Here is a 26,021-nt window from a genome sequence, read left to right as displayed (position 1 = left end):
CCCCGGCCCCCGCCGAGCGCGCGCGCGGGCGGGGTGGGGGGTGGCGGTGGTACGGCCGCGCAGGCGCGCGAGGCACAGCGGGCGCGCGGGCCGGCCCCGGGGCCTCCATGATGGAGGAGCGAGCGGCCGCCGCGGTCGCCGCCGCCGCCTCCTCCTGCCGCCCGCTGGGCTCCGGTGCGGGCCCCGGCCCGACGGGGGCAGCCCCGCCCTCTGCCCCTGCCCCGGGGCCCGGCCCGGCTGGTAAGGGAGGCGGCGGCGGAGGCAGCCCCGGGCCTACGGCGGGGCCCGAGCCCCTGAGCCTGCCCGGGATCCTGCACTTTATCCAGCACGAGTGGGCGCGCTTCGAAGCGGAGAAGGCCCGCTGGGAGGCCGAGCGCGCCGAGCTGCAGGTGAGCACCGCCCCGGGACCCCCGACCCCCCGCCCGGCCCGGCCCGGCCTCACCCGCCGCCGCCGTCGCCGCCATCTTGGAGCAATGGCCGCCGGGACGGCCGGGGGGGGGGGACGGGAGGGGACCGCGACCGGCCCGGAGACGGAGTGAGGGGCCGTCCGAGGGGGGTCCTGAGGGCACCCGGCGGCTCGAGGCGGGAGGGGGGCCCCGGGGCGGGAGGGTCCGACAGGGGCCGGCCGAGAGGAGGGGCGCAGGGGACCGGAACCGGCTGGAAGCTGGAGTGGGAGTGAGCGGACCGGCAGACGGGTTCCCTGGAGAGGGACCTCGGGCCCTGAGGGGAGCCCAGGAGAACTCAGCGGAGAGTGGTGGGAGGAGTTGGGGGGGTCTCGTTGGGAGTGAGCATAAGCCCGAAAGGTGCCGCTGGGCTCCCACCCCGTCCCCGACTAGGTGAGGGTTGGAGGTGGAACTTGATGGGCTTCGGGTGGGAGAGAGGGGGCGTCGGGGGAACTTGGGAGCCGCCGAGGGCGAGAGTGAGTCGAACGGGGATCTGGCCTGCGTGGGGAGAGGAAGTCAGGGAGCCTGGGACCGGGTGTGTTTTCAGAGCATTTGGACTGGGCGGGGGGAATGAAAGGTGCCTGTATGAGGACTCGGGAGGAGAAGAGGGCCTCGGGGGGTCCCAGGAGGAAAATGTGTGCCCTCCCCTCTAAGGACGAAACTTTGGGGAGCCCGGCATGTGTGGCTGCCGACTGTAGGGTGGGGTGCCGGGAGTGGAAGCATGGACAGGGCCGGGACTTGGTCTAGGAGCCTGTATGTAAGAGCTGCAGAGCGGAAACTCCAGTTTGGGGGATGTGGAGGAGTGCGGCGGGCAATGGCCTTGAGATGGGAGGTGTGTATAGGATGTCAGGTGGAGAACCCTGGACTGGAGTGCGCTGGCGTCCAGCGTGGAGATAAGGGGACCTGGGATGGAGACAGGAGGACTTTTGGGGGGGGTACCTGGAGGGTGGCAGGGGGAGGATTTGGCAGAGCAGGCAGACAGCGTTGAAGAAGCATCTCAGAAGGACTCTGGGAGGAGATGTGTTTGTGGAAGTTTCTGGGAAAGGACCCCATGGTTTGTGGAGTAGCTTGGGAGAGGAGTGTGCTTTGGGATGATGTTTGTTAGAGCCTGAGGAATTGGGCTGGGTTTCGTGACCTTGAGAAGTATAGTTCTGTTTGCGGAGTGTCTGGAGGATGGGGCATCAGAGTTGTGAGGATTTGAAGGGATCCAGGGATGGGCGACGAGGACTCTGAGGGTTCCTGGGCTGGGGTATAATTAGCAGAAGCCGGTATCTACTTCTAGCAGCCCAATTTTCCCCTTCTGGTTCCCGGTTTCCTGTCTAGTTGATATGGGGACCCCAAATAAATAACCGATTAGAATTTTGTCCAGAGGGTGAATGAAGAGAGCATTCTACAACCCCCACCCTCTGCCACTAGGGATCTTAGCTGGGTGGTAGCTGAGGCTTGGCATTGAGGTGGGAGAGGAATCCTTATATAAGCACCCCTCACTTTTGTGTTCAACTCTGTTTCCGGAGCTCTTTCCCAGCATACATCTGGCTAGATCTCAATACCCCATTATGGAGACCCGGCAGGTGTACCCTGGCCCTCTCAGCAGCAAGGAGGCAGCTGCTGTTTATTGAGCACATATGAGGGGCTAAGCACTGTATGTAGCACTTTAGATACATGGTATCATTTATCCTTGCAACATTCTGGGAGGGCGAGTGATTCTATTCCCCCACCCTTGCTTTTTGAGAAAAGAATCCGAAGAGCAAAGGGAGGCCCTGAGGGAGAGTCAGTCCGTGATTGATCTAGGATCACAGCCTGTGGGTGGCAGGGCTGGTCTGTGGGCTTTTAAAAGCCCATGCTCTGTACCTCTCTGCTGCCCAGTACAGACGAGGAAAATGTTCCACCGAAGCCCAGTGGCCTCCTCAGGATCGGCCAAGCAGTTGTAAGCAGACCTGGGATTGAATCTTGGTCTCTGGGACTTCACACGCCAGTGCACCCTGCAGCACCCACCGTGCCACCTTCTCGTCCTTGAGACAGACGGGAGAAAAGTTGTGTGTTTATGCCCTCACCTAGTGGCCCTTGGAGTTGGAGAAGAACTCGTGGAGAGCCCCTGGGTAGGCTCTCCCATGTCCAGGCTGCGGCATCACTTACTGTGAACTTTTGTTTTCTCTTGTTCTGGCACATTAGTAAAAACGCAGAGGTGTCAGAAGTGTGTGTGTGTATGTGTGTGTGTGAGTGAAAAGGGAACCCCCCCATCCCTTTCCTGCTCTTCTCTGCAACTGTTCCTGCGAGAAAAGTACTTCAGCTGTGTGTGTGTAAAACGTGAGGTCACATACGAATCGTTTTGCGACTTTCACACCTGTGCCTTGGTGGTCTTTTCCTGTCCGGACAGAGAACTTTCGTATTATTTTTGATAACTACATTCCACTGGATGTTTATACTGTAGCTCCTTTAGTTGACCCTCGTTGACAGACTTTTAGCTTCTTTCCTAGAACCTCCCCCACCCCTGGTCAGGAATGGCTGCAGTGATTATTTCTACATTCCTTGTGAGTATAAAGCGGAATAGGTGGGGGCAATGGAAGAACAGCTATGTTTATGAAACGGCGATCGGTTCAGGTTGCCCCCACGGTTCCACACCCCCCCCTTCAGCGGCACCTCAGTTTATACACCTTTGCTCGAACACTTAACGCTTAACTTCTCTTAACTGTGTGACTTCTCTTGTGAGATCCGTGAAGGCCTGGCCCGTGTCTGACTTCTGTGAGGAACCCTGCGTACCTTTTCTCCAAATCGCAGAGTACAGCTGCTCTGGGCACAGGACCCGCTGTGATGTCGCTGTGCTCAGTGAGGGCGTGTGGGGGATGGTAGAACAGGCAGCCGCTCGTGAGGTCCTGCCGGTACCCAGAGATCGGGGCAGGGTGGTGGCGTAGATGCCATCTGACAATAAGCAGGACTTTGTCAGATGGGGGATTCCGAGAAGCAGGCAGTGTGGTTTCTGCCCTTCAGAAACTTCCAGGCTGCCAGAGGAGCCTAGTTTGCACAAGAGGCTGCAGAGTTCTGTGCACACTCACACACAAGTGGAGTGACTTGATTGTGTGGCTCTGCTCGAAGCACCGTGATCTTTTGAACGTAAGAAAGCATAAAATATTTAAGTGAAAACAGAAGTTACGGTCGTAAGTATTTGTGATTTTATAGATACGTATGTTGTGCATTTAAGGTAAATCAACACAGGATAAACACAAAAGGTCACGTACAAACCCTGTATAGTTTATAGAACTCTGGCACTTCTGGGGAGGGGAGCTCGCCGAGGACAGGAGGAACCTCTTGGGGGAGTCTCAGATGGATGTTCACGGAGGAGCAGCGATAGGGAGATGTGGGGAGCATGGTGGCAGCAGAGAAGGTATGGAACTGGCCCCTCCCCACTGCCAGCCTCACTAGGGGCTTGGAAGCATCCAGTGGGGAGGCATCCCTGCCAGGAGCCCCTGGTGCTGGGCAAGGAGGAGTGCAGGAGATACAGGGCTAGGTGGGGCCAGAAGGGAAACAGACAGGACTGGTGGCTGGGACAGAAAGGTCAGCACAGGATACGGAGAAGCATCCATCAGCCCCGGGGAGGACCGAGGTTGCTCAGGCTCCTCGGGAAGCCCTTCCAGTGCCGCCTGGCTGGAGAGAGGAAGCAGCCGAGGGAGAGGCGGCAGCGGCGTCTGGGCACAGTTCTTGGGGGGGGGGGTGTTCTAACAGTCTGGCCAGGGGGAGTGGCGGTGGGTGAATATGGTGGGTAGAGAACTTCCAGATCCTAGGCTTACCTGCCAGCCCATCAGGGCACTCACAGATCAGGCGGCGCTGGCTGCTGGCATTTTCGGCGGTTGGAGGGACCGGCTGCCAACACTTCCCCTTTCAGTGGGATTCCACTGAGTTGGTTCACTTCAACCACATGTTTCTGGTTCTTTCTTCTCCCTTCTTTGCCAGGGGAGCTGGGAAGGGGACAACAGAGCAGAGTGGGCTGAGTCAGATTCTCGCACCATAATGAGGAGAAGAGAGATCGGGGCTTGCTGTGGTGAAAGCGAGGAGATAAAGGGGCGCAGCCCAGCAAGCATGAGGGCCTTGTCTGCTCTTGACTTCCCTTTCTCCCCACAGACTGAGTCACCTGTGTTATCAGTCCCGCCTCCTTATTACCACAAATCCACTAACCCAGCCCCCCTTCCTCGTCTGGGCCACTGTCATTTCTCCCTGGGATTTCTGGGACTGCCTCCTGTGACTGGCCTTTAGCTTCGTGGGCATCCCACCCCCCCAACCCCCCAGCCATCAGTTCTCTGCAATATAGCTGGAATTGTCTTTGTAACATGCACTGATTACATCTCTCCTTTGCTTAAAACCCTTCCGTGGCTTCCCCTGTGCTCTTAGGACAACATTCAAACTCCAGCTTGGTGTGCGGTTCTTTTTCGGGCCTACAAGCCTCTCTGCCTTTCCTCACTAACCCTGTTACATGTTCTCATGCGGCCGTACTGGCCTTTTTAGCGTTCCATAAGCCTGCCATGCAGCTCTTGTCTCTGTCCTCTGCCAGCAGCACCTGCCACTCCCCTGGCCACCTTCTAACAGCCTTCGGGTCTTGACTGAACTGTGCTGCTTAACCTCCAGGAGCGGGTTGGGTGTCCCTCCTCCCATAACACCCTTTGCTTCCTCACCGTGCCTAGTCACGCCATATGTTGGTTGTCCATGCTCCTGCTTGTCTCCTGCACCATACTGAGAGCTCTGTGGGGCCAGGAACCACTCATCTTCTCCATTACTGGCCAGTGCCTCACGTAGGACCTGGTTGTCCAGGCAGTCACCAGTGCTGGATGTCGAATGGATGTAGGTGTTCAGCAGGCTGTCCCGGCGCTGGGAAGTAGAAGGCTCACTACGGAAGCCCCAGAGGGTAGGGAGGACAGTGAGGAGGTAGTAACTGGGGGCTTATGTTTGGTGATTGAGCTTTTCTTCTCCACCTTCTAAGTGACTGGACAGGGTGGATTTGGGGGAAAAAGGACAGAAATTCAGACTGCTAAGATGGTGACCACATGTGAGTCTGCCTGTCTGGCCTTAGGCATTTATGCGCGTATGTGTTGATTTAAAGTGTAGAGAGAGGGCGCCTGGGTGGCTCAGTTGGTTAAGCGACTTCCTTCGGCTCAGGTCATGATCCTGGAGTCCCGGGATCGAGTCCCGCATCGGGCTCCCTGCTCGGCGGGGAGTCTGCTTCTCCCTCTCCCCGTTTGTGTTCCCTCTCTCGCTGTGTCTTTCTCTGTCAAATAAATAAATAAAATCTTAAAAAAAAAAAAATAAAGTGTAGAGAGAGAAAAGTGTTCAGAAGGGGGAAAAGTCCATTCCCTCAATGGATAGATGGGTTTTTTTCCCCCCCACAGCATACCTGGTGACATATAGCGATCTGTTCATTATTTTTCCCACACCCCCTTCTGGAATGTGCACTCCATCTTGTTCAGTGCTGTGTCCTCTATCTGCTCCTATACCTGATACACAGTTGGGGCTCAGTAAATATTGGTGTCGTAAATGAACGAATGCATGATACTTTCGTCTTACATCAATGCACGTATATTCCTTTTTATTTTCTCGAAGGAAGCCTACATTGCAGTTATGCCTGTAGGCTGTGTCCCCAGAAGTGGACCTGTTAGGACAAAGGGAGTGTACATTTAACATTTTTACAGATATGGCCGAATTGCCCTCCAGGAAGTGTGCATCGATGTATGACCCCACCAGAGGTATATGAGTGCCCGTTTCCCGGCCAGAGCCAGGCATTAATTAGCACATGCTCAGTTCTCAGCTAACCTGAGGGAGAGACCTGGTCCCTGGAGCAGGACCAAGGCCATAGTAGGCTTGCGGGCACAGAGCTGTGCCACACTCCGAAGTGCCCGGGCAGGTAGGTCCTCTGGGCCCTTCGAGCCTTAAGGAGAGGGAGAGAGTGTGGGTGGGCATCTGAGAGGCTGCCAAGAATCTAGAGTCCTAGAGCCGGGCTTTGAGAATGGGAACGGCCTGGAAAAGGTGTCTGTGGCCAGACCCTGGGGCTTCTTAGAGTCATTGAAGTTCTCCAACAAGCACATGATGTTTGGGGATTGGCTCCAGGAAGATGCAGCTGCCTGTGGGGGCAGGAGGCCTGTAAGCCATGGACATCTCTTGCTTGATGGGGCTTGGGTCTTAAAGAACTGGGCCCATTTCAGCGTTGCGGAAGAACGGACAGGGAGAATAAAAATAATAAGAGGTAGGAGCCGGCATTTATTAGCCCTTCTTCTGTGCTAGGCCTCGGACTGAGAAGAACTTAACACATGAGGGGCAGGCACTCTCGTGAGCCCCATTTTCTAGAAGGGGAAATGGAGGCTCAGAGAAGGCCGATGACCTGCCTAAGATCATGCAGCAAGTAAGTGGCCGAGCCCGGCCTGGAGCTCAGGCTGTCCCAGCCTGTAACAGTGGAGCACTTGGGGAGAAGCCAGGGTTGAGCCCTGCTCTCAGGGCTTTGGCACAGGACTTCTGGAACATGGTCAGGGGCCAGGATCCTGCCTCGAAGGCCGTTGGCCCAGTGTCTCCAAAAGACCTGTTGACAGACCAGAGCAGACTGGGGTAGCCATGCCAGCAGACGGTGTGAAGTGGTTGGCAGGGGCCCTGGGTAATGTCTGTGGCATGTCTCGCTCACCCTGGGCAGACTCCAGTGGGACGCTTGGTCCCCGCGGTGGGGGTTGGGTGGTAAAGCTTTTGCATTGGAGCGGGAGCTGAGCTGAGCCACCCACTCTTGTCCCTAAGCTCCCGAAGTAGCTTCCTACGCCTCCCAGAGACAGATGCTCTGGTAGAAATAGTGAGACACCACCTCCACCAGCAACCTAGGGGACAGCACCTGCCTTAGGGTGGGGGAGAAGGAGCCCGGGGCTCTTCGTGCCTACCTCCCCCACCTTCATCCCCGATCTGACTTCTCCCCAAAAGGCAGGGGCCAAGTTACCCATTTTAATTTTAAGGGTTAAGGACTCCTCCTCAGCTCTTTCATGGTGGGTCACATGGCAGGGGACTCTGGAAACAGATCCAGCATGCCCTGTCACTGCTCCATTGAACCCTGGCTCAGGGTCTTCACGCCTGAAGACGTGGCTGCTGCATGTCGTTGTGGGGGTGGGGGTGGGGGCTGGAGCTGATTGTCCTTGCGTGAGTGAGGGACACACATCAGTGAGCCTGAGCCCTGCTGTCTTCCTGTTCCCTTCTATCCCCCCAGGCTCAGGTGGCTTTCCTCCAGGGAGAAAGGAAAGGGCAAGAGAATCTCAAGACAGACCTGGTGCGGCGGATCAAGATGTTGGAATATGCGCTGAAGCAGGAAAGGTGAGCCCTGCTGTCTGGGTGCCCAAGGAGGTTTGGAATCCGGCGTTTTCTTCCCCATCACCCAATACTGTGTGATTCTAGTGCAGGGAGACAGAACAAGACATGGTAGGTGGAGTTCAGGATCAGCGCTAGTAACAATATTCGTAATGATGGTGGCCCCCGCTGTATGCTCATTGCCTCATTGACCCCTTCCAGTCACCTCATGGGTACAGGTGAGGCTTCCAGAGGGGAAGGACTTCTTCAGGGACTCCTGGAACTGGGTAGCACCACAGTCTGCCTGACTCCAAAGAGTGGGTTCTTCATAATGCCGTGTGTGGCCTCTTCCACCAGGGCAGCTTCCTAAAGGTGGAGTGAGGTGGGAGTGGGGATGGGGCTCAGCTTCAGTGGTCAGGGAGTGGACTGTGGGAGGCCCTGGGATCTGGGATCCCTGAGGTGAGTGCTGGCCCTGTCTACTCCTCTGCATCTGTCATCCGTTGATCATTTGCTCTTCTAGGGCCAAATACCATAAATTGAAGTTTGGGACGGACCTGAACCCAGGGGAGAAGAAATCAGAACCAGCAGAACCAGGTACCCACCTGCAGATCCGCCTGACTTGCCCACCCCGCGAAACGGAGCTCAGTGTGGTGGAGTTGTGCCGAGTTGGGCCACCTCTTTCTTTCTTCACTCCACAGAAAGCAGACTTGCCCGGGGGGCTGGGGAGGGCTTGAACTTCACTCACGCCCTTCGCGGGCTGCTCTGCAGGGCCCCCAAGTGGGAAGGGGGCTGGATTGCGGTGAAGAAGGCCAGTCCTGCCTTCTGTCCCTCTGTGACACAGACGGACACTGTCCCTAATATTCTAAGCTCCTTGTTCACCAACAAGTAGGTAGGGCAGGTGTTCCAGGTAGAGGGACACGTGTATGGAAGTTTGGCGATGTGAGAGAGGGGACGAGGAGTTACTGGGTGTGACTGGAACAGGTGGTGTGGGACAGTGGAGGTGAGGGGCTGGGCGACCCAGCAAGGCCTTCAGGGCTGGGTTAACAGTAATGTTGTTGTTTACATCAGACCCCTCCCACCAGGACTGGAGTCCTAGAGGTCAGGGGTCTTTGTAGTCTGGGCACCTAGCCAGGTGCCTGGTAGATGCCCAGTAAGTAGTTGATGAGTAAAAAAGACGATCTCATTTAATCCTTTCAAGAATCCCGAGAGCTAGGTGCTACTATTATTAACTGATTTTCTCGGAAGAGGAAGCTGAGGCTCAGAGAGGTAAACCAACCTGCTCGAGGTCACATAGCTGGTGAGCGGCAGAGCCGGACTTGAAGTATAGAGTCTGGTTCTGCCTGCTGTCTCACAGCGGGGCCAGCTTCCTGTGTGGCAAAGTAACATAAGTGGATGGGAGTCTGCAGGTCGTCTGGGGGGTGGTTTGGGGAATGACCCCAGGAGAGTAGAGGGCATGGAGGGGTGAGGGTAGGTTTCAGATGCCCTCAGGCAGGGACTCGGCAGGACATGTGACAGTGACCAGTAGTGACTGAGGAGGGTTTGAGGGTGAGGAAGGTGGAGGAGGTGATGGATACGTGGCACTGCCCTAAGACAGTCTGCCTCCTTTGTCTCCACTCTCCAGTCTCCAATGGCCCTGTGGAGTCGGTCACCCTGGAGAACAGCCCGCTGGTGTGGAAGGAGGGGCGGCAGCTTCTCCGGCAGTGAGTGTGCAGGACAGGGGTGCCGGGCTGGGGTGGGGAGAGGGACACGTTTGGCTCGGGAGATAAGCCCGAAGACTCCACAGTCCTTCCTGTCCCCCCTGGGGGCGGGACACTGGACTGTCAGGATCCCTGCTGGTCACGCTGTGGGTGGAGCCAAGCCTGGGAGGGAGGGAAGACTTGCTACAGGAGGCAGACGGGGGAGGGGGGGGCCTCCTCTTGGGATGTGACCCCAGATATCGCTCACTTAAAAAAAAAAAAGGGTAATGTTATGTTTTACTATTAAAGAGATTAGTGTGTTATTAGAAAACTCACGAAATGTAGGGAAACACATACACACACACAAATAAAATCACTTAGAATTCCACCACCCAAGGAATCTCATGCTCCTGTAAACATTTTGGCGACTCTGGTGGGGCTCTGTGTGTGTGTTTTATAAAAGCAGGCGCTCCCCTTCCCCCGTGTTGTCTTTTTTTTAAAGATTTTATTTATTTATTTATTTGAGAGAGAGAGAGAGAAACAGCACGAGAGAGGATAGGGTCAGAGGGAGAAGCAGGCTCCCCGCCGGGCCGGGAGCCCGATGTGGGACTCGATCCCAGGACTCCGGGATCATGACCTGAGCCGAAGGCAGTCGCTTAACCAACTGAGCCACCCAGGCGCCCTTCCCCCGTGTTTTCTACTGCATTGTTTTTGTGTTGTGGACATCCTTCCATATAAATTAGTTAGGTTGCATCATCTTAAGAGCCGTATGCTCGTCTGTCACACAGATAACCATCACTTTCCATAGCCAGGCACTTCTTGCACATTTCGTTGAAGATGGGTCTGTAGTGTGACAAGCATCAGGAAGATATTTGTCCCTGTCCCCGATTTCCTTAAGCCGGACGTCCGGAAGCTTACTTGCTTACGGGCTTTGCCAGCAGTAATGACAAAACGGTTCTCGTAGGCAGCACTTTGCAGGTGCCTGTTACGTGCCCCTGTACCCACATTGATGCCGGCTGTAAATTCTATGCGGTAAATAAACTACCAATACGGGGCGCCTGGGTGGCTCAGTTGGTTGAGCGACTGCCTTCGGCTCAGGTCATGATCCTGGAGTCCCGGGATCGAGTCCCACATCGGGCTCCCTGCTCTGCAGGGGGTCTGCTTCTCCCTCTGCCCTCTGCCCTCTTCCCTCTCGTGCTCTCTGTCTCTCATTCTCTCTCTCTCAAATAAATAAATAAAAAATCTTTAAAAAAAAAAAAAAACTACCAATACTCCCCTAACACAGAAAGGCAGGGAGGGCGTGTATTGGCGGAAGATGACATAGCTGGTAAGTAAGTGGGGGGTCTGAGATGTGACCCCAGAGCCCAACCTCTTCATCACCGTGCTCCCCTGCCTCCCCTCGGGTGGGCGTGCGGGATGAGACAGCAGGTGAAGGCAGGTGTGCTTCGCTTCGGCGTGCGAGGGGCGGGCTCAGGGGTCCCGAAGGCCCCAGGTCGTGGTAAACATAAAAGCCTTCTGAAGGAGCCTCCGGAGGACCAGATATCCACAGATAGCCGCAATGGATTTTTTTCCTCTGTCTGTAACTTTTAGACCAGTCCCAGCTAGCTTCCATTTTTTTAATTGCGGAAGTAAACACTCATTTGTGGAAGCGAGTAGAGCGAGTTGTAAAGGTTGCTCTTACGTCCCTAACCCCTTATTCCGAAGGTCCGAGGTCGCTGCTAGTGCACTGAGTATGTGTCTTTCCAGGCCTCATGGGGGCACGTTTCAGACATGTTTGTGTGTGGCCTGTATTTGTACACGTTAATGCTTGCTTTTTTTTTTAAACAAACTCATGAATTGTGTGGCTCACGTAACTTGTGATTTTCGTTAAGCTGCTTACTGTGGCTGTCTTGGCCCTCTGCCTCTTCTATTTTCTGCCTTGTGTCCCCATCAGTCATTTGCGGCTATAGTCGTCCGCAGTAGGCATGTAGCGTGGCCCCTGCATTTTGGCTCTTCGTTCGGCATCCCCGCGAACATCTCAGTGACCGCACTGTGCCTGTATGTAAAGACTTCCCCTGGAAATAGACTCGAAAGTGACGCAGCGGGGCCCGGGGTGTGCTTATTTAAAATACAGGCGTGTAGTCTTAAGCTGCTTCTCGAAAAAGCCTGTCCCCGTTTGCATCAGCCTCATCAGATCTAAAGAAGCCAGGAGATGCCTGAGCCGCACTGGTTCTGTCTCCCTGCAGGTACCTGGAAGAGGTGGGCTACACGGACACCATCCTGGACATGCGGTCCAAACGCGTGCGCTCCCTCCTGGGCCGCTCGCTGGAGCTCAACGGGGCCGTGGAGCCCAGCGAAGGGGGCCCCAGGGCCACGCCAGGCCCTGGGGGGCTCAGCGGCGGTGAGTCGCTGCTGGTGAAACAGATCGAAGAGCAGATCAAGAGGTGAGCCCTCACAGGTCTGGTCCTCTGTGGCCCCTCCTCCCGGTGAAGGCCAGTGTCACAAAAGTCAGCAGTGCTCCTGGGTGCTCTGGTGGCCACTTCCTTCCTGGAGCATGTTGTGGGCTGGTTTGTTCCAGAGCCCTTGGTCCCTTCACTGTTCTGGGTCCCCCTGTGCGTCCTCTCCCATGGCATCGTGTTTGTGCTGATTCGTGCCACAGCTCACGCCCAGCCCGGCCCCCCTCCTGAGGCTCAGGCCTTACGCTGCTCAGCACACAGAGCACCTGCTGGAGGCCGACCCTGGGTGGCGTGCTGGGGCCCAACGGGGAGCGAAACACACGGCCGCCGCCTGGGGACTTCCTCCTGGTTCCTTCTCTTCTCTGTAGTCGTCACTCATCAACATAAGTAATTTAACGTTCGCTGATGTTTGGTGTTGCAGAGAAAGGTCGGAAGAAAGAAAGATGGGGAAGTGGGCGATGGGGGTGGTTATTCACGGAGGTGACATCTGGGCAGAGAACCACAGGAAGTGGGAAAGTAAGCCACACAAGTACTAGAAGGAGAATGTTCTAGGCAGAGGGAATGGTGATTGTCAGGTCAGAGTTCCACTTGGTGCATTCAGGAACCCACAGCAAGGCCAGCGTGGCTGCAGCGAGTGAGCACATGGGCTTGTGGTCTGTGGTGAGGTTGAAATCTCGGGAGTCAGATCAAATGGGGCCAGAGCAGCCACGATAGGGAGTTTGGAGTCTCCGAGTTGTGGGAAGCCTGTGGTTTTGAGCAGGGCGTGACACAATCCCATGTGCTGGCCTCCTTCGTGAAGGAGGGGCCATAGGGTGGGAGCGGAGCCTCCTGGGCCATCCAGGCGAGAGGTGGTGGATGCGGGTGGTGGAGGGGGTGAGCTGGCCAGCCTCTCTGCAGGTTTGCTTTTTAAAGAAATGGATGTGGGGGAGAGGAAGGAAACTAGGGGGTGGCTCTGGGGTTTGGTCCAGCAACGGGAGCAGCGTTGACTAGTTGACTAGTGGGGAGGACGAGCAGTGGAAGGGATGGCAAGGGGGCCGTCGAGGGCGGGTGGAGTTCACGGGGCTGGGTCGCCCCCCCAGGACCAGTGATGAGTAGCCAGCCTGGGGCTCGGCTGGGGGGCGCTGCATTCCGGACTGCCCTCTGGCTCACCAGCGCGCAGGGGGGGATTTGCAACCTGGAGGCGGCGGCACAGGAGGCCAAGCGGGTGCGGCCAGGGTTGCGGGGGGAGACCCGAGTGGTGGCCGGCAGCCGAGCGCAGACCTGCTCCGCTGGGAGGCTGTGCACCCGGTGGCTGGGGAGGGAGCGCTGGACTTGGCAACCCGGAGGAGAGATCTGTCCTTGGAGCGCTAACCACATACCTGGGGGTTGGCAAGGACCCTCTAGAGCATCGGCCTAGTGGCAAGAAAGGAGAATGCTTGCGTTTATCCGAACTTTGAATTCCACCTGCTTTTCTATTCTGGACTCAGGTTTGGCAGATACGTCCTTTGTTAAAGCTTGTCATCCAGTCGGAGGCATTAGACAGTCGGGCCGGAGTGGAAACAGGAGGGGACAGGCTCACTGCTGGCGAGGCTGGCAGCAGGGACACCAGCATTGGCAGAGGGACCGCTTCCTCCTTCCCGCTGGCCGTGTTTGCCACTTGCCTGACCTGCGCCCGGGGTTCTCCCGGCCCGTGGGCAAGGGGGCTGCTTTCTCGGCCAGCTCTCCTGGCTCCGCATGTGCGGGCAGATGTGTGGTTGGGGCCGGGGGTGGGGGCTCGTGCTCGGGGGCTCAGAGCTCAGGGAGGAGGGGCCCAGGGTGCGGTCTGAGTGAGGGTGGTCGGGTCGTGGAGAGTGTGTGTCAGGCGGAGGCTGGGACTGGAGCCCCCTGTGTGATTGGGGTCCAGGCTCCTGTGGGGTCACAGTGGGCTCAGCCCTCTTGAGAGCGGGGTCCAGGCTCTGGCCACGGCGCCTCAGCGCCCTCCCATCAGCTTCATCACCTGGCGGGACTAATGCTCCCTCTGCCCCCCTCTCGTGGGCAGGAACGCAGCAGGCAAAGACAGCAAAGAGCGCCTGAGCGGCTCGGTGCTGGAGCAGATCCCCTTCCTGCAGAACTGTGAGGACGAGGACAGCGACGAGGATGATGAGCTGGACAGCATGCAGCACAAGAAGCAGCGCGTGAAGGTGCGCTCCCCTCGCCTCCCCCACCCCCTGGGGGGCCTGCCCACTTTGCAGACTGGCAGCAGAGTGCCCCTGTGGGTGCTCTCGGGGCTCCCTTCCCGGCCCAGTGTGTGTGCGGCCTGACCCTGTCCCTTCCCAGGGTCCGCGTCCCCTCTCCAGCCAAGCCCCTGCCTCGGTGCTGTGTCAGGGCCCGCTTCTTCAGCCCCACCCCTATCTTCTCCCATCCTCCCTTCAGTTCCTGAGAGGCCTGAGCTCTCCAGACTGGGCCAGCCATGCGCTGCCCTCTCGCAGCGCACTCTCCCTCGGGCTAGCCTCGTCACCGTTGCGCTGAGCTATTTTTGGTGTGGCTGTGCCTCTCTGTCTTCTCCCTTCACAGGCTGTGAGCTCTGCCAGGCAGGGACTGTGGGGGTTTCCTTGCTCTTCTCTCCCCAGCACCCAGAATGGATGTGGCAGGGCCCTGGGCAGTGCCGGGGCCAGGTTGGGGGTCCCACGGGGGACTTTGTAGGCGCAAGTGTCCAGTCTGCTCTTGTGTCAGGACCTAAGCCCAGGGGCACCGCCTGCAGGGTAGAGTCCAGATCTCAGCTTGGCTTCACGGTAATGGCTCCCACCCCACTTCACCCCTGCTCCTCAACTTCCCGAGCCACCGTGCTCCTACTGTTTCAGCGGTACTAACCTCAGGCACGGCTGGGCTCCCTTGGCTGGTAAATGTCAGTTTGGGCCTCCATGAGCCTAGCCCTGCGCCAGCAGTAACAACGTGGAGACAGAAGTCCAGTCCCTGGCTTGGGGGAGCTTGGGCTGGCGGCATGCCCATGCAGGGGTGCCTGTGTGTGGCCTTCCCATCAGAACCCCTCCCTGCCGCCTTCAGCCTCACCTTAGCACCCCTCCTCCAGGCAGCCCTCTCTGACCTCTCACCTGCCCTTCCTCCCCTTCCCTCGGCAGGGTTGGAGCCATCTGGACCCGAACTGGTCCTCCCTGCCTGGTGTACCCATGGCTGTGCGAGACCAGCTCTGTCTCCAGAGTCCCCAGTGTGGCTCAGTACAGGGTCCCACCTGGCGTGGGTGCTCAAGGAATGGACAGAGCCAGCACACTGGAGCTGGTTTACGGGAAAGTCAGGATGGCGCTGGGTCTGGGGCCTCTACCCCTGTTCCTGCTCCCTCCCGCCCCTGTTGGGATTTTCACTCCTTTCTCAGCTCTTACCTCATTCTCCTCTGGGAAGCCTGCCCGCTCTGCTCTGCTCCTCCCTGCTCCTCCCAGCGGAGATCATTGCTGACTTTCCATACTTCCTTAGGCCTTGTGTGTCTGTCACTGCGCTTGTCCTGTGGGCCCTGTGGGGTGGCTCATTGTGCAGGGGTCTTGAGCCCCCAGGGCCACTCTCTCACCTTGCAGACCTGCAGTGACCAGGCTGATTCCAAAGACCTCCGAGACTCCCGGAGTGGCTGCTGGCCTGGCTGTGTGCCTTTGGGCACGTGATTCTGTCTGAGCTGCAGTTTCAGAATCCCTGCCTCTGGGTTGTTGAGGATTTAATTAACATGAGCTCATGCACAGAAAGCCCTTGGGTACACTGGGGCTGGCCGCACCGAGTGCTCGGGCTCGGCGGACAGAACAGAATTACTCGGGAACCCTCTCTTGCGGACCCTGGAGGATGCCTGTTAGGCTGCCACGCTCCTCTAGAGCTCTGGCGCCCCCATTGCCTCTCTGGGCATGCTGGCTAAACCTGGACCCCGGGGCTTCCACAGGGAAGGAAGGGGACGTTACCATGTCCTGTCCCTCATGGTCCTCCCACACAGGCCAGAGGCTGGCCCCTCCCGGATGCCTGAGCGGTTTTGACTCCAGCCCCCGCTTGGAGTGCTGAGCCTGTGGGAGGGTCAGCCGCACCCTCGAGGAGCTTGTGGTCTGACTGAGGCTGGCCCCGGGGGTGCCCAGGACTTGGTCTAGTCGGGGAACACTTAGGAGGCAGAAACGTCCTCGGAAGAGGTAGTGTTCGAGGCGGTGGTGGTCAGAGCGCCCGTGCTGGGGTGGGGTATGTTCTTAAGCCAGCATTTAAAGCAGAAGTGTTCAAAACTGTTAGTGAGAATTCTGGGGCTCCCTTAAGCCATTTTCTGCGGTCTTTGAGGTTCCAAGCACACATCCCCTAGATGGCACTTGGGGTACAATGTAGTGACGTCACGTGTAAGATGTCATTGTAGAAGGCTGTGTGTGAAAGGCATCCACGTGGGGAAATGCAGGTGCCGTGCTGCCCTGAAACCCCAAGTCTGGGAAGTCTGGGCTGGGGTCCAGGTGCACACGTCGAGGAGCACGAGAGGATTGGTTCCTAGCGCTGCTTTAAGACTGACGGTGAGGACCGCCAGCGCTCACCTGCCCCAGCGTCCTGCTTCTCAGGATGGGGGACCCGTGCTGTTTTCTCTTGTTCCAAAAGTAGCACGCGCTGGTCATGTAAGAAAACAAAGCTTGAGCCAGCCAAGAAAGTTCTAAGGAAGACTCGGAGAACCCTTGGTGGGCTCGCGGTCCAGAGCTGTCTTAGTGTTTCCGGGACGGCTCGGACTGGGGACCTGAGGGGAGGGGCTTCACTGCTCAGCCTGTTTGCTCGTGATAAATGCTGTAATGATCAGTGTTCGTGAGGTGGTCAGGTCACGTGGGACGCTTGCCTGGCGCGCTGAATGACACACAGCGGCTAGCGCCACCGGTCTCCCCGGGCACCTAGACGTTCCCACTTGAATTGTGCGCCTCCGTACACACACTCGCACACCTGTGTTTCTCCTCTGCCCCAAAACAGGCTGTATTGCCTTTTTGTCCCTGAGAAGTACCGGTGCTGAAGGGGTGGGGGTGGCGGCAGAGGAGGGAGCAGGAAGAGCCGGGCAAAAGCTGGGAGGAGGGTCCTGGGAGGGGATCACGCGTGCAGGTGGAGGTGGCAGTGAGGGGAAGAGGTGTGCAAAGCCCCGCTGGGGGGTTGGGGGGGCTGGCAGCGCCCTGGGCCTAGTAAGGAGCGACCTCTGAAAGCTCCCAGCAGGGGGAGCACAGCCTCCGAAGTGTGTTAAGGGGAGCCTGCAGGGGAAGGCACTGGGGGAAGGGAAGCGGAGCCTTCGGGGCGGGGGTGTGGGGTGTGTGGGGGGGTTGTTGTCAGGCGGAGGCTCAGAGCCTCCTGACCTGTCTGGCTTTCTCCACGCCCAGCTGCCCCCCAAGGCCCTGGTGCCCGAGATGGAGGATGAGGACGAGGAGGATGACTCTGAGGATGCCATCAATGAGTTTGATTTCTTGGGCTCAGGAGAGGAGGGGGAGGGCTCCCCGGACCCTCGACGATGCACTGGAGAGGGGACCCACCACGAGCTGGGTAAGCGGAGGGTTTCCTGGCCAGCCTTCCTCCCGGGTGAGCTAGGGGCACACACAGCCGCCAGCAGCTGCTTCCTGCCCCTAAGGCTCCGCCGGACGGATACACTTCCTGAGGGGGGGGTGGCCCAGGAGAGCACGAGGCCCGCACCCTGGTGGCCAGGCCCTCACCCCTCCCTTGGGAAATCCCTGCGGCCACGCAGCAGGCCCAGCTCTTCCTGGAGCAGGGCCTCCAGCCCTCCATGAGAGCAGCTGATTCTCGGCGGCCGCCAGGGAGGAACAGGATGAGGAGCTGGTGGGGAGAGGCAGACAGGGCAGTGCTGCGTCTTCGTCTTGTTCCGGGACTCCAAGCCGAGAGGCCCTCAGCCGTCACGTAGGACGGCTAGGAACTGAGGCCCCTGCCAGGCTGGGACCGCAGAGGGTCCCAGCTCGGTCTGTCTCCTCCGCCCCGTCCCCGACTCCCACCTTGAGCCCTGCGCTCTGGGGCCAGCACTTCCTGGCTGCCCCACGTTTGCAGGAGGGGCTGCTAGTGACTGGAACTGGTGGGCAACTCCAGCCCTGTGCTTTTGTCCCCCCCAGAAAGCCGGCGGGTCAAACTCCAGGGCATTTTGGCCGACCTCCGGGATGTGGACGGGCTGCCCCCTAAAGTGACTGGTCCCCCTCCTGGCACACCCCAGCCCCGGCCACACGAAGGTAAGAGGCCCCTCCACCCTGGCCTAGTCCCCTGGGGCCCATGGCAGGTTTGGGGGGGGTCTGCAGAGCTAAGCCCAGGGCTTCTGTGTCCTCAGGGTCAGAGCCTGGCCTCTAGTCTGCAGCCTCCCTGTCGCAAAAGTTTGTCTGTCTGTCTGTCTCCCTCTCTTCTTGTCTGTCCTGCCTTGTCTGTCTGTCTCTCCCTGTCTCTTTCTTTCCAGCTGTGATTCTTGATCTTGTTCTCTCCCTGTCTCTCTCTCTGACTCCTTGCTTATCTCCCTCTCTGCCTCTCTCTGTCTTTCTCTCTCTCTCTCCCTGCCCCTCTCTGCCCCCTCCCTCCCCTACCCCTACCAGGTTCCTTTGGCTTCTCCTCAGACGTTTTCATCATGGACACTATCGGGGGCGGGGAGGTGAGCCTGGGGGACTTGGCAGATCTCACCGTCACCAACGACAACGACCTCAGCTGTGATGTAAGTTCTTGGGGTGCCCCACCCCCTGCGGGCCCTCACTGGGCATCCCACACCGAGCCTGCTCTTGCTGAGCTCTGCCTGCGCTTGGCCCCCTAGCAGGAGGATGCTGTGAGGTCATTCAGCAGCTCACTCTGGTTTACAGAGGGGTGTGGACATGGTCGGGGCTGGGGCTTGAGGGGGTTACTGGGAGAGGTGCAGGGCCTGGAAGACACTGCAGTGTAGCCAGTGCCCAGCTCCTGCAGGTGACGCTCCCTTGTACCCCAGCTTACGTTCATCTTGAGTCCAGGCCCCCCACGGTCTGGGGGCAGGGCAAGGGGGCACAGCATCTGAGGAAGGGGGCTCTGGGTCGGCACAGTGCAGGGAAGATAGGCTATGCGGGAGATAGGCATTGAGCTGATCTTTGCAGACAGAAACTGAAAAAGCAGGCATGAGTGGGGCTGGTGGGCCGATGGGCCAGGATGGAAGGAGAGGTCAGGGCCAAGTGTTTGGGACCCAGTACCCCCAGAGTGGCGTCTGGCCATCTGGTAGTTTCTGAATCAGGTGCATGTGTGCATTTCCCTGTGGCAGAACAGCCACCACAGCTTTTAGCCGGATCTCACGTGGTTGGTGACGCCAGCGAGGTTGGGGGCACTGCTGTGGGATGCTGGGAAGGGGGGCCAGGGTGGAGGCTTTGAGCAGGGGTGCGTGCCCGTGAGGGTGCCACCACATAGTGGCGGAGTCTCTGGCCCTAAAGAGCTAGGGCAGTGGTGATGGCAGATGTGGGGACTGTGGGGGATGCAGCCCACATGAAGGGGCTGGTCAGGTGTGAACCCCATGTTGAGGCAGGACACTGAGTTTTGCCTGATGGCCTGCTCATCTTTGCCAGCTGGCTGCCTCTGGGTCCCCCACAGAGAGCACCACCACCGTCTACCAAGGCATGGGCAGTGTCTCTGGGAACCCCCCCCCGCAGCGACCTGCTGATTCTGCTCCCCAGTCTCTCCCTACTGTGTGTACCTGTCCCCATTTTCGCTCCCCAGCATGTGCTCTCTGTGCCCTCCTCTTTCCCTGAGAGGCTTCTCTCCTGACCCCTTAGCCTCTCTGCAGCCACGCCCATCTTCCCCCGTCCATGTCAGTTCCCTGCTCTAAACCCTTCCAGGGCTCCCTGTTTCACTCAGGGTGAGATGCAGGTTCTCGAATGTGGCTCCACCCTCGGCTCCTGCCACTCTGTCCCTTGCTTTCTGTAACCTGGGCCTCCTCTCAGGCTCCGGATCTGCTCCGGCAGCTGCAGGGACTTCGCACATGCAGTGTCCTTCTTCAGTCCCCTCCCCTGACCTGGTTAAGTCCTGCTCCTCTGGCGGCTCCTCAGGAAAGCCTAACTGACCGCCACAGAGGTGGCCAGGCTGCTTGGGTACCTCTCCCCGGTCCATTTTTAATTCCTAGCGCTGCTCGGAGTTCACAGGCCTGTGCACTGTGGGGTGATCTGACGGTCTCCCCCAGGCCCCCTCTGACCTGACTATGTGCCCAAATTGCAGCTAGTCCCCGCACACTGTAGGACTCACTGAGTGAGCGAGGGGTGCTGTGGGTAGGGTGCCTGGGGCTGGAGGCCATTGGCGGGTGGGGGGTGCTCCACGTGGGTCTGGGTGACTTGACATCCTGGATGCCGGTCAGCGTCCATGGGACTGCGGGGACACTGAGGCAGCTCCCCCCACCCCAGCTCTCTGACAGCAAAGATGCCTTTAAGAAGACGTGGAACCCCAAATTCACTCTCCGCTCACACTACGACGGCGTGCGCTCCCTGGCTTTCCACCACAGCCAGTCTGCCTTGCTCACCGCCTCTGAGGACGGCACGCTCAAGCTCTGGAACCTGCAGAAGGCTGTCACAGCCAAGAAGTGAGGGCGGACACCCCAGGGGGGAGGGGAGGAGGAGGGGGCATGTGGGTTCAGGGTGATGAGGGGCTCCCGGTGACATGCGGCTCCTTTGCCTCCCCCCAGGAATGCTGCGCTAGATGTGGAACCTATCCACGCCTTCCGGGCTCACAGGTAGGGAAGTGCTCCCGAGGGGAGTGTGGTCACTGGCCTGCCCTCTGCTGCACCAGGGGGCCGACGGCCCTCTGCACACGCACACCCTTGCTGCCGGCGCTCCCCAGGCCAAGTGCCCCCGTAGCTGGTTCTCAGCCCAGCCTTTGGAGGAGGAAACGGGTGTGGGGAGTTGGGGGAAGGCAGGTCTGGGTGGCCCAACCAGAGCCCCAGATGCTGAATTCCTTTTGGCCATCCTTGAAAAATCTAGCAGGGACTTCAGGGGGGGCCTGGGGAGGGGTGAGACTGAGGTTTTCATCTCCCCCTCACCACCTGTGTGCCCTGCAGGGGCCCCGTGTTGGCAGTCGCCGTGGGCAGCAACAGCGAATGCTGTTACAGCGGCGGGGCTGACGCCCGCATCCACAGCTGGAAGATTCCAGACCTCAACATGGACCCCTACGACGGTTATGGTGAGGACAGCTCACCCCCCCTCGTGGGGGGGAGCATGGAGCAGCGTGTTCAGCATGTGACAGGGGTCAGACAGGCTGAGGCAGGAAAGAGGTGGTGTGGGGGGACTGCCCCCCAGAGGAGCTGGTGGGTGAGCTGACTCAAAATCACCACTGGGGCCAGGGATCAGCCCATGCAGAGGCGTGGCGGGCCCTGGCAGTGCCTTCCAGTGCTGAGCGCAGGGAGGCGGTGAGCAGAAGTCAAGCAGGGAAGAGGGGAGAAGTTCGTTGGGCCAGGTTGTAGGGAGTCTGCGCTTGGTCTTTGGCGCACCTTTAATAGTTAAGTGGAGAAGTGATCACACTGTGATTTCTGTCCAGTGTCTGTCCCCTGCCTCGTGACGCCTCTTTCAGTAACTCTCTTGATGACCTGCACGGTCCTGTGCAGCATTTTGTCATGGCAGAGTTTAGAGGTCTGTCTTCCCTCGAACACACGCTGTTTCCCCAAGAACAGTCCGACCCTGTGAAAGGTCAAGGGTCAGTCCCAGGTAGTATGTGCTCTGGGCCATGTAGGCTGCCCCACACTGGGGTCAGCAGGGCCTAACCGAGCGGCCTCTGTGGACTTGAGTGACCAGGGAAGCAGGGCTTGTGCCCCGGGGCGGAAAGGGCTGCAAGGAGCACGGGCCAGGCCGACCCACAGGGCCCAGGCTGCAAAGGGTCTTGGGGCCACAGGGCCACCACTGTTCCTTCTCCCCCTAACTAAGTCCTAAAAATCGTGTACCAACTGCTTGCTTTGTGCCAGGTACTATTGTGGGTGCTGTGGGGTTGGCAGCGAACCGGGTGGACTCCCTGCCCTCTGAGCTTCCATTCTGGGTTGCCTTCGGAGTCCTAAAATCTTCCCAGAAGCGCCAGTGGTCAGAGTGTGAGCAGCTAGCTGGGGCACGTTCCAGTGGTGACAGCTCTGAGGCCCTGAGGAAGCTGGGTGAATGGGTGGCCCCAGCCCGGCCGCCTGGCTCCCAGCAGAGTTGGTGCTCTCGAGCTGGCCAGGTTGGGGCTGGTGGCCCTGACGTAGCCCGTTTCCTCCCGTTGGTGTGTCCAGACCCGAGCGTGCTGAGCCATGTCCTGGAGGGCCATGGGGACGCCGTATGGGGCCTGGCCTTCAGTCCCGCCTCCCAGCGCCTGGCCTCCTGCTCTGCCGACGGCACCATCCGTATCTGGGATCCCAGCAGCAGCCCAGCCTGCCTCTGTACCTTCCTCACAGCCAGCGGTGAGTGGAGGGATCAGGCCTGGGAGGGACGCCGACACCTCACAGAGGACTTGGTAGAGCTGGAGGCCCCAACCGGAGCATGACTCCTGATGAGGACCCAGGCTTCCCAAGTCCCCTCCCGCAGCCCCCAGGCAGGACCAGGCCTGTTAAGCAGCCTTCCCTCCCCTCTGCCGTCAGATCATGGGATCCCCACCTCAGTGGCCTTCACCAGCACCGAGCCTGCCCACATTGTGGCCTCCTTCTGCTCCGGCGACACTGTCTTGTATGACCTGGAGGCTGGCAGCGCTCTCCTCTCGCTGGAATCCCGGGGGAGCAGCGGTAAGAGGGGGCCCCGGGGCCCCGGGCCGGGATCTGAGTGCCTCCAAGGCCCCAATCCCTCCTGTGGCTTTGGTGACCCAACATCCAGTGAGCAGAAGACAGTTTCCCTACCCTCCCCCACCAGGGGCTCTGGGTGGGAAGGAGAGAAGAGTCCCAGCTGCCACCCTTGTGGCTAGCACGGGGCTCCTGGGAAGGCTGAGGGAAGAGAGATCATAGGGACTCGCCCGTCAGGCCTCTTGGCAGAGTGGACGGCCCCTGTGGGTGGCTGTACCCCATCTTGGGCCACCCCCAGCAGGGCACGGTGCCTGTCTTACAGATGAACAGTGGACCCAAGCAGGAGAGAGCCAGGCAGGGGGCAGGGCTGTGGGACCGTGGTTCTCCTCTTGTCTTTGTCCTGGTCTCCCTGATTTCCCCCATGTCCTTCTCTCCTCCTTGCCTTCCAGGCCCAACCCAGATCAACCAGGTGGTGAGTCACCCGAACCAGCCCCTCACCATCACCGCCCACGACGACAGAGGCATCCGCTTCCTGGACAGCCGGACAGGTGAGGCCCCACCTTCCCGGCGCCCGCTCACTTGTGCTCGTGGGGGGCTGCCCAGATGACAGAGCTCCTGGTGCCCACGTTGCGGGCTCTCAGCGTCCCGTCTGGGCCTTCGCCTCCCCAGGCAAGGCAGCGAGGGAAAGTAACTGCCACTCACCCTCTTTTCCCTCAGGGAAATCTGTGCACTCCATGGTAGCCCACCTGGACGCGGTCACCTGCCTCGCCGTGGACCCCAACGGCGTGTTCCTGATGTCGGGAAGTAAGTCGGGACCCTCCCAGGCTTCTAAGGAGCAAGGGTGTGTGGGAGCGGAAGAGGAGGAGACGTGGGCACTGGTCACGAGGGAGTCCTCCTGGGCTCCCTGAGGTGGGGGAGCAGAGCCCCCTGGGGACATTTGCCTACATCTCAGTTCATCCAGATAACCCTCTCGGGTGGGCGTGTTGCACTCACGGTGCACATGTGGAAACAGGCTCAGAGAAGCGACGTACTTTGTCTCAGCGAAGTGGGCTGGTTGCAGGAATGAAGTTGGGGTCCGTCTTGAGTCTCCGTCCCCACGGGCTCTTAGCATTCGGGAGCATGTGCTCTCTGTGGATGAGGGCACCGAAGCCCAGCTCCTGCGCAGCTATGCCTCCAAAGGATGGGGTGGGGTGTGGGCCGATGGAGAAGGGCGGTAGCTGCCCAGGGAGGTGAGGGCGGTGCACGGCTCCTCAGGGAGGCCACGGGCAAGGGGCCTCCTTCCACTCCCCTCTGCTCGCCGTCAGAGCTTGTGGGAGGTGACGAGCGAGCGAGCACACGGGATGGGGACCCATCGTGGTCTGTTCTCCATCTGCCCTGTGACAGTAGCAGCTGTCTCCAGGGATGGTGGTAGAGGGGGCGGTCAGTGAGATCGAGTCTGGGGCAGAGAGGCTTTGGGACAGGGCCCAGGTCCCCCCTGTGGGGGACCTACAGAGCCGGCCTCCACCACAGCCAGCCTGATCCTTCTAACGCTTAAGTCAGGCCGTCTCCATGGGTGGCTTGTGCCTCAAGCTCCCGCCCTGTCTGCTCCCCTCTCTCTGACCTCCCCCCGCCCCCATGTCCCTGCTCAGGCTGCTCAGCCACACCCACCTCCTGCCAGTCCTCAGAACCTTCCCTTGGCCCACCCTGCTGCCTGCCGGACTCTTCCTCCTGATACCCCCTTGGTCGTTCTGTCCTCACGCTGACCAGTGCCCACAGTGCTGCTGACCCCCCTGGCATGATTCATTCTGCTTTCTTGTTTGCTCTCTACCACACTGAAACGTCAATGGCCCCGGGGCGGGGGGGGTTGGCCTAGCGTGTTCACTGTGCCCCCAGGGCCCGGTACACACTCGGCAGCTCGGTGGACGGATGGCAGGCTGGGCCGAGGTGGGTGAACAGGCCGGAGCCCTCACCCAGTGCCGAGTCCAGCTCCTCCAGAGGCTGAGGTTCAGAGGGGCCGGGGTGCGTGCTGGGGGACAGCCCTTTCTGCTCCCACACTTGCGCAGGCCACGACTGTTCCCTGCGTCTGTGGAGCCTGGACAACAAAACGTGCGTGCAGGAGATCACAGCCCACCGCAAGAAGCACGAGGAGGCTATCCACGCTGTCGCGTGCCACCCCAGCAAGGCCCTCATTGCCAGCGCTGGCGCCGACGCCCTGGCCAAGGTCTTCGTATGATGCCCACCTGGCCCCGCCCTGGCTGCCGTGCCGGCTGGGGAGCGGGGCCGGGCAGGTGGGACTGAGGTGAGAGGCTGGACAGGAGGGAGGCTTGGTCTGGGAGGGCAGAAACCCCCTGCCTCCTCACCCCGAACGGGACTTCAAACGCGTCCCTTTGCTCGGCCCTTCTAGAGGGTGCCATGTCCCAAGGTGGTAGTCGAGGCACCTCGTGAGAATCATCGAGGTAGCAGCCCCTGGGCATTGAGAGAGGGGGCTGAGGCGGCCTGAGCTCTTGGACCTGGGGTATCATGCTCCGGTCTCCCTTCCCTTCTGTCTACCTCAGGTGACTCCCAGCCTCAGTCTGGAGGCCTGGAGGCCTGGCCTCTTCCTGCCTGCCTGGGAGCCTGGTGGTGCTAACGGCCCTTTCCCCAGGAGGCTGACCCCACGGCCTGTCCTTCCCCAAGCATCCAGCCTGGGGAGCAGCCTCCTTCAGGAATCACCCCCTGGGATGGCCTCGGGAGTTTCCTCTCTGTGCCCTGCCACCCAGTTCTGGTGTCGGAGCCACCTTCTCGGGTGCAGCACAGCCGGGGCTGGGTGTCCTTGGGGATCAGCTTTTCCAAGACGCCAGAAGGTGCCAGGTTCTCTCTTTGAACCCCTGACCCCCCCTTCTCCATCTTCCCAGACCTGAGTGGGAGCTGTGCTGGGAGGAGCCCCAGGCGCCCCTGCTCTGGGTCCCCTGGGAAACCATGGAGCCAGCTGGACCCTGGGCTGCCCTCAGGGGGAGTGCCCGGCCTGGCCCACCCCACAAGCACGCCCAGTCCCCCACCCTCCCCTCCAGTTCCCTCAACACAGCTTTCCAGACACTACCCAGCGTCTCCAGGGCCAGTAACTGCCTGGGGAGCAGGTGATGCCCTCGGGGGAGGCGCCCACCCCTACCTCCCCCACTGTTCCCAGCCCTCCTCCAGGGGCAGCCCCCCAGCCCCCATGGGGTCACCCATGGGGAGAGATGGCCTTCTCTTGCCCCTCCCTAGGGCATGGAGGCTGAGGGGGTCCCCCGGGTCCCCCACAACTCTCTGTATATCTGTATAAATAAATGGGATGTTAATGGAGCCCCGCCCCCCACCCCCCATGTTGTTATCACTGTGTGATAGTCTGTGTCTCCTCTCCTGGTCCTCCACTCTCTCCCTCTATTTATTTCACTCTCTTTTTTGGGTTCCACCCTGAGCCCTCGGGCCCCCTTCCAGGTTCCTGTTTATAAGCCCCCGTCCCCTCTGCCCTGGACTTGGATGTGAAACTTGTCTCAATAAACCCTTTGGAGTAAGA

At 59.5% G+C, this 26,021-nt stretch overlaps 2 protein-coding genes across 6 annotated transcripts in view; one reads left to right on the top strand and one right to left on the bottom strand.

The window, feature by feature from the left end:
* FKRP (fukutin related protein) overlaps nt 1-850 on the bottom strand; it is a 10,482-nt gene extending 9,632 nt beyond the window's left edge. For 2 of the 3 annotated variants that reach the window (XM_064580401.1, XM_045891803.3), the window contains exon 1: nt 443-849. The gene's annotated coding sequence lies outside the window, so the exon portion shown is untranslated. Of the gene's footprint in view, nt 1-442 lie in introns of all 3 variants that reach the window. The other variant, XM_054511471.2, reaches the window with a different exon arrangement.
* Nucleotides 73-26,021, top strand: STRN4 (striatin 4). Of its 3 annotated transcripts, XM_064580396.1 has the most exons (19): nt 251-389; nt 6,708-6,825; nt 7,663-7,766; nt 8,260-8,333; nt 9,361-9,439; nt 11,641-11,838; nt 13,868-14,009; nt 17,175-17,334; nt 17,910-18,023; nt 18,375-18,490; nt 20,184-20,359; nt 20,462-20,509; nt 20,834-20,955; nt 22,028-22,195; nt 22,373-22,513; nt 22,957-23,055; nt 23,225-23,311; nt 24,550-24,785; nt 25,042-26,021. In XM_064580396.1, exons 2-18 carry the CDS (start codon nt 6,817-6,819, stop codon nt 24,717-24,719), a joined length of 2,007 nt encoding a protein of 668 aa, XP_064436466.1. In that variant the 5' UTR covers nt 251-389; nt 6,708-6,816; the 3' UTR covers nt 24,720-24,785; nt 25,042-26,021. The 3 variants fall into 3 exon arrangements, with proteins under 3 accessions (XP_045747756.1, XP_045747755.1, XP_064436466.1); XM_045891800.3 differs by lacking the exon at nt 6,708-6,825 and having other exon boundaries at nt 73-389; nt 18,396-18,490; XM_045891799.3 differs by lacking the exon at nt 6,708-6,825 and having other exon boundaries at nt 73-389.

The sequence above is a fragment of the Mirounga angustirostris genome, unplaced genomic scaffold, assembly GCF_029215605.1.
Source record: "Mirounga angustirostris isolate CCGP_5_RB_7025 unplaced genomic scaffold, mMirAng1.0.hap1 SCAF_16, whole genome shotgun sequence".
In the NCBI taxonomy this organism is placed as follows: Eukaryota; Metazoa; Chordata; class Mammalia; order Carnivora; family Phocidae; genus Mirounga; species Mirounga angustirostris.
This window is presented reverse-complemented; position numbering and strand designations above follow the sequence as displayed.

Coding starts and splice junctions, on each gene's coding strand:
- STRN4 (XM_045891799.3), top strand. CDS start 108: ATGATGGAGGAGCGAGCGGCCGCCGCGGTCGCCGCCGCCGCCTCCTCC. Junction 9,440..11,640: donor GGGCGGCAGCTTCTCCGGCA/GTGAGTGTGCAG, acceptor GTCTCCCTGCAG/GTACCTGGAAGAGGTGGGCT. Junction 11,839..13,867: donor ATCGAAGAGCAGATCAAGAG/GTGAGCCCTCAC, acceptor TCTCGTGGGCAG/GAACGCAGCAGGCAAAGACA.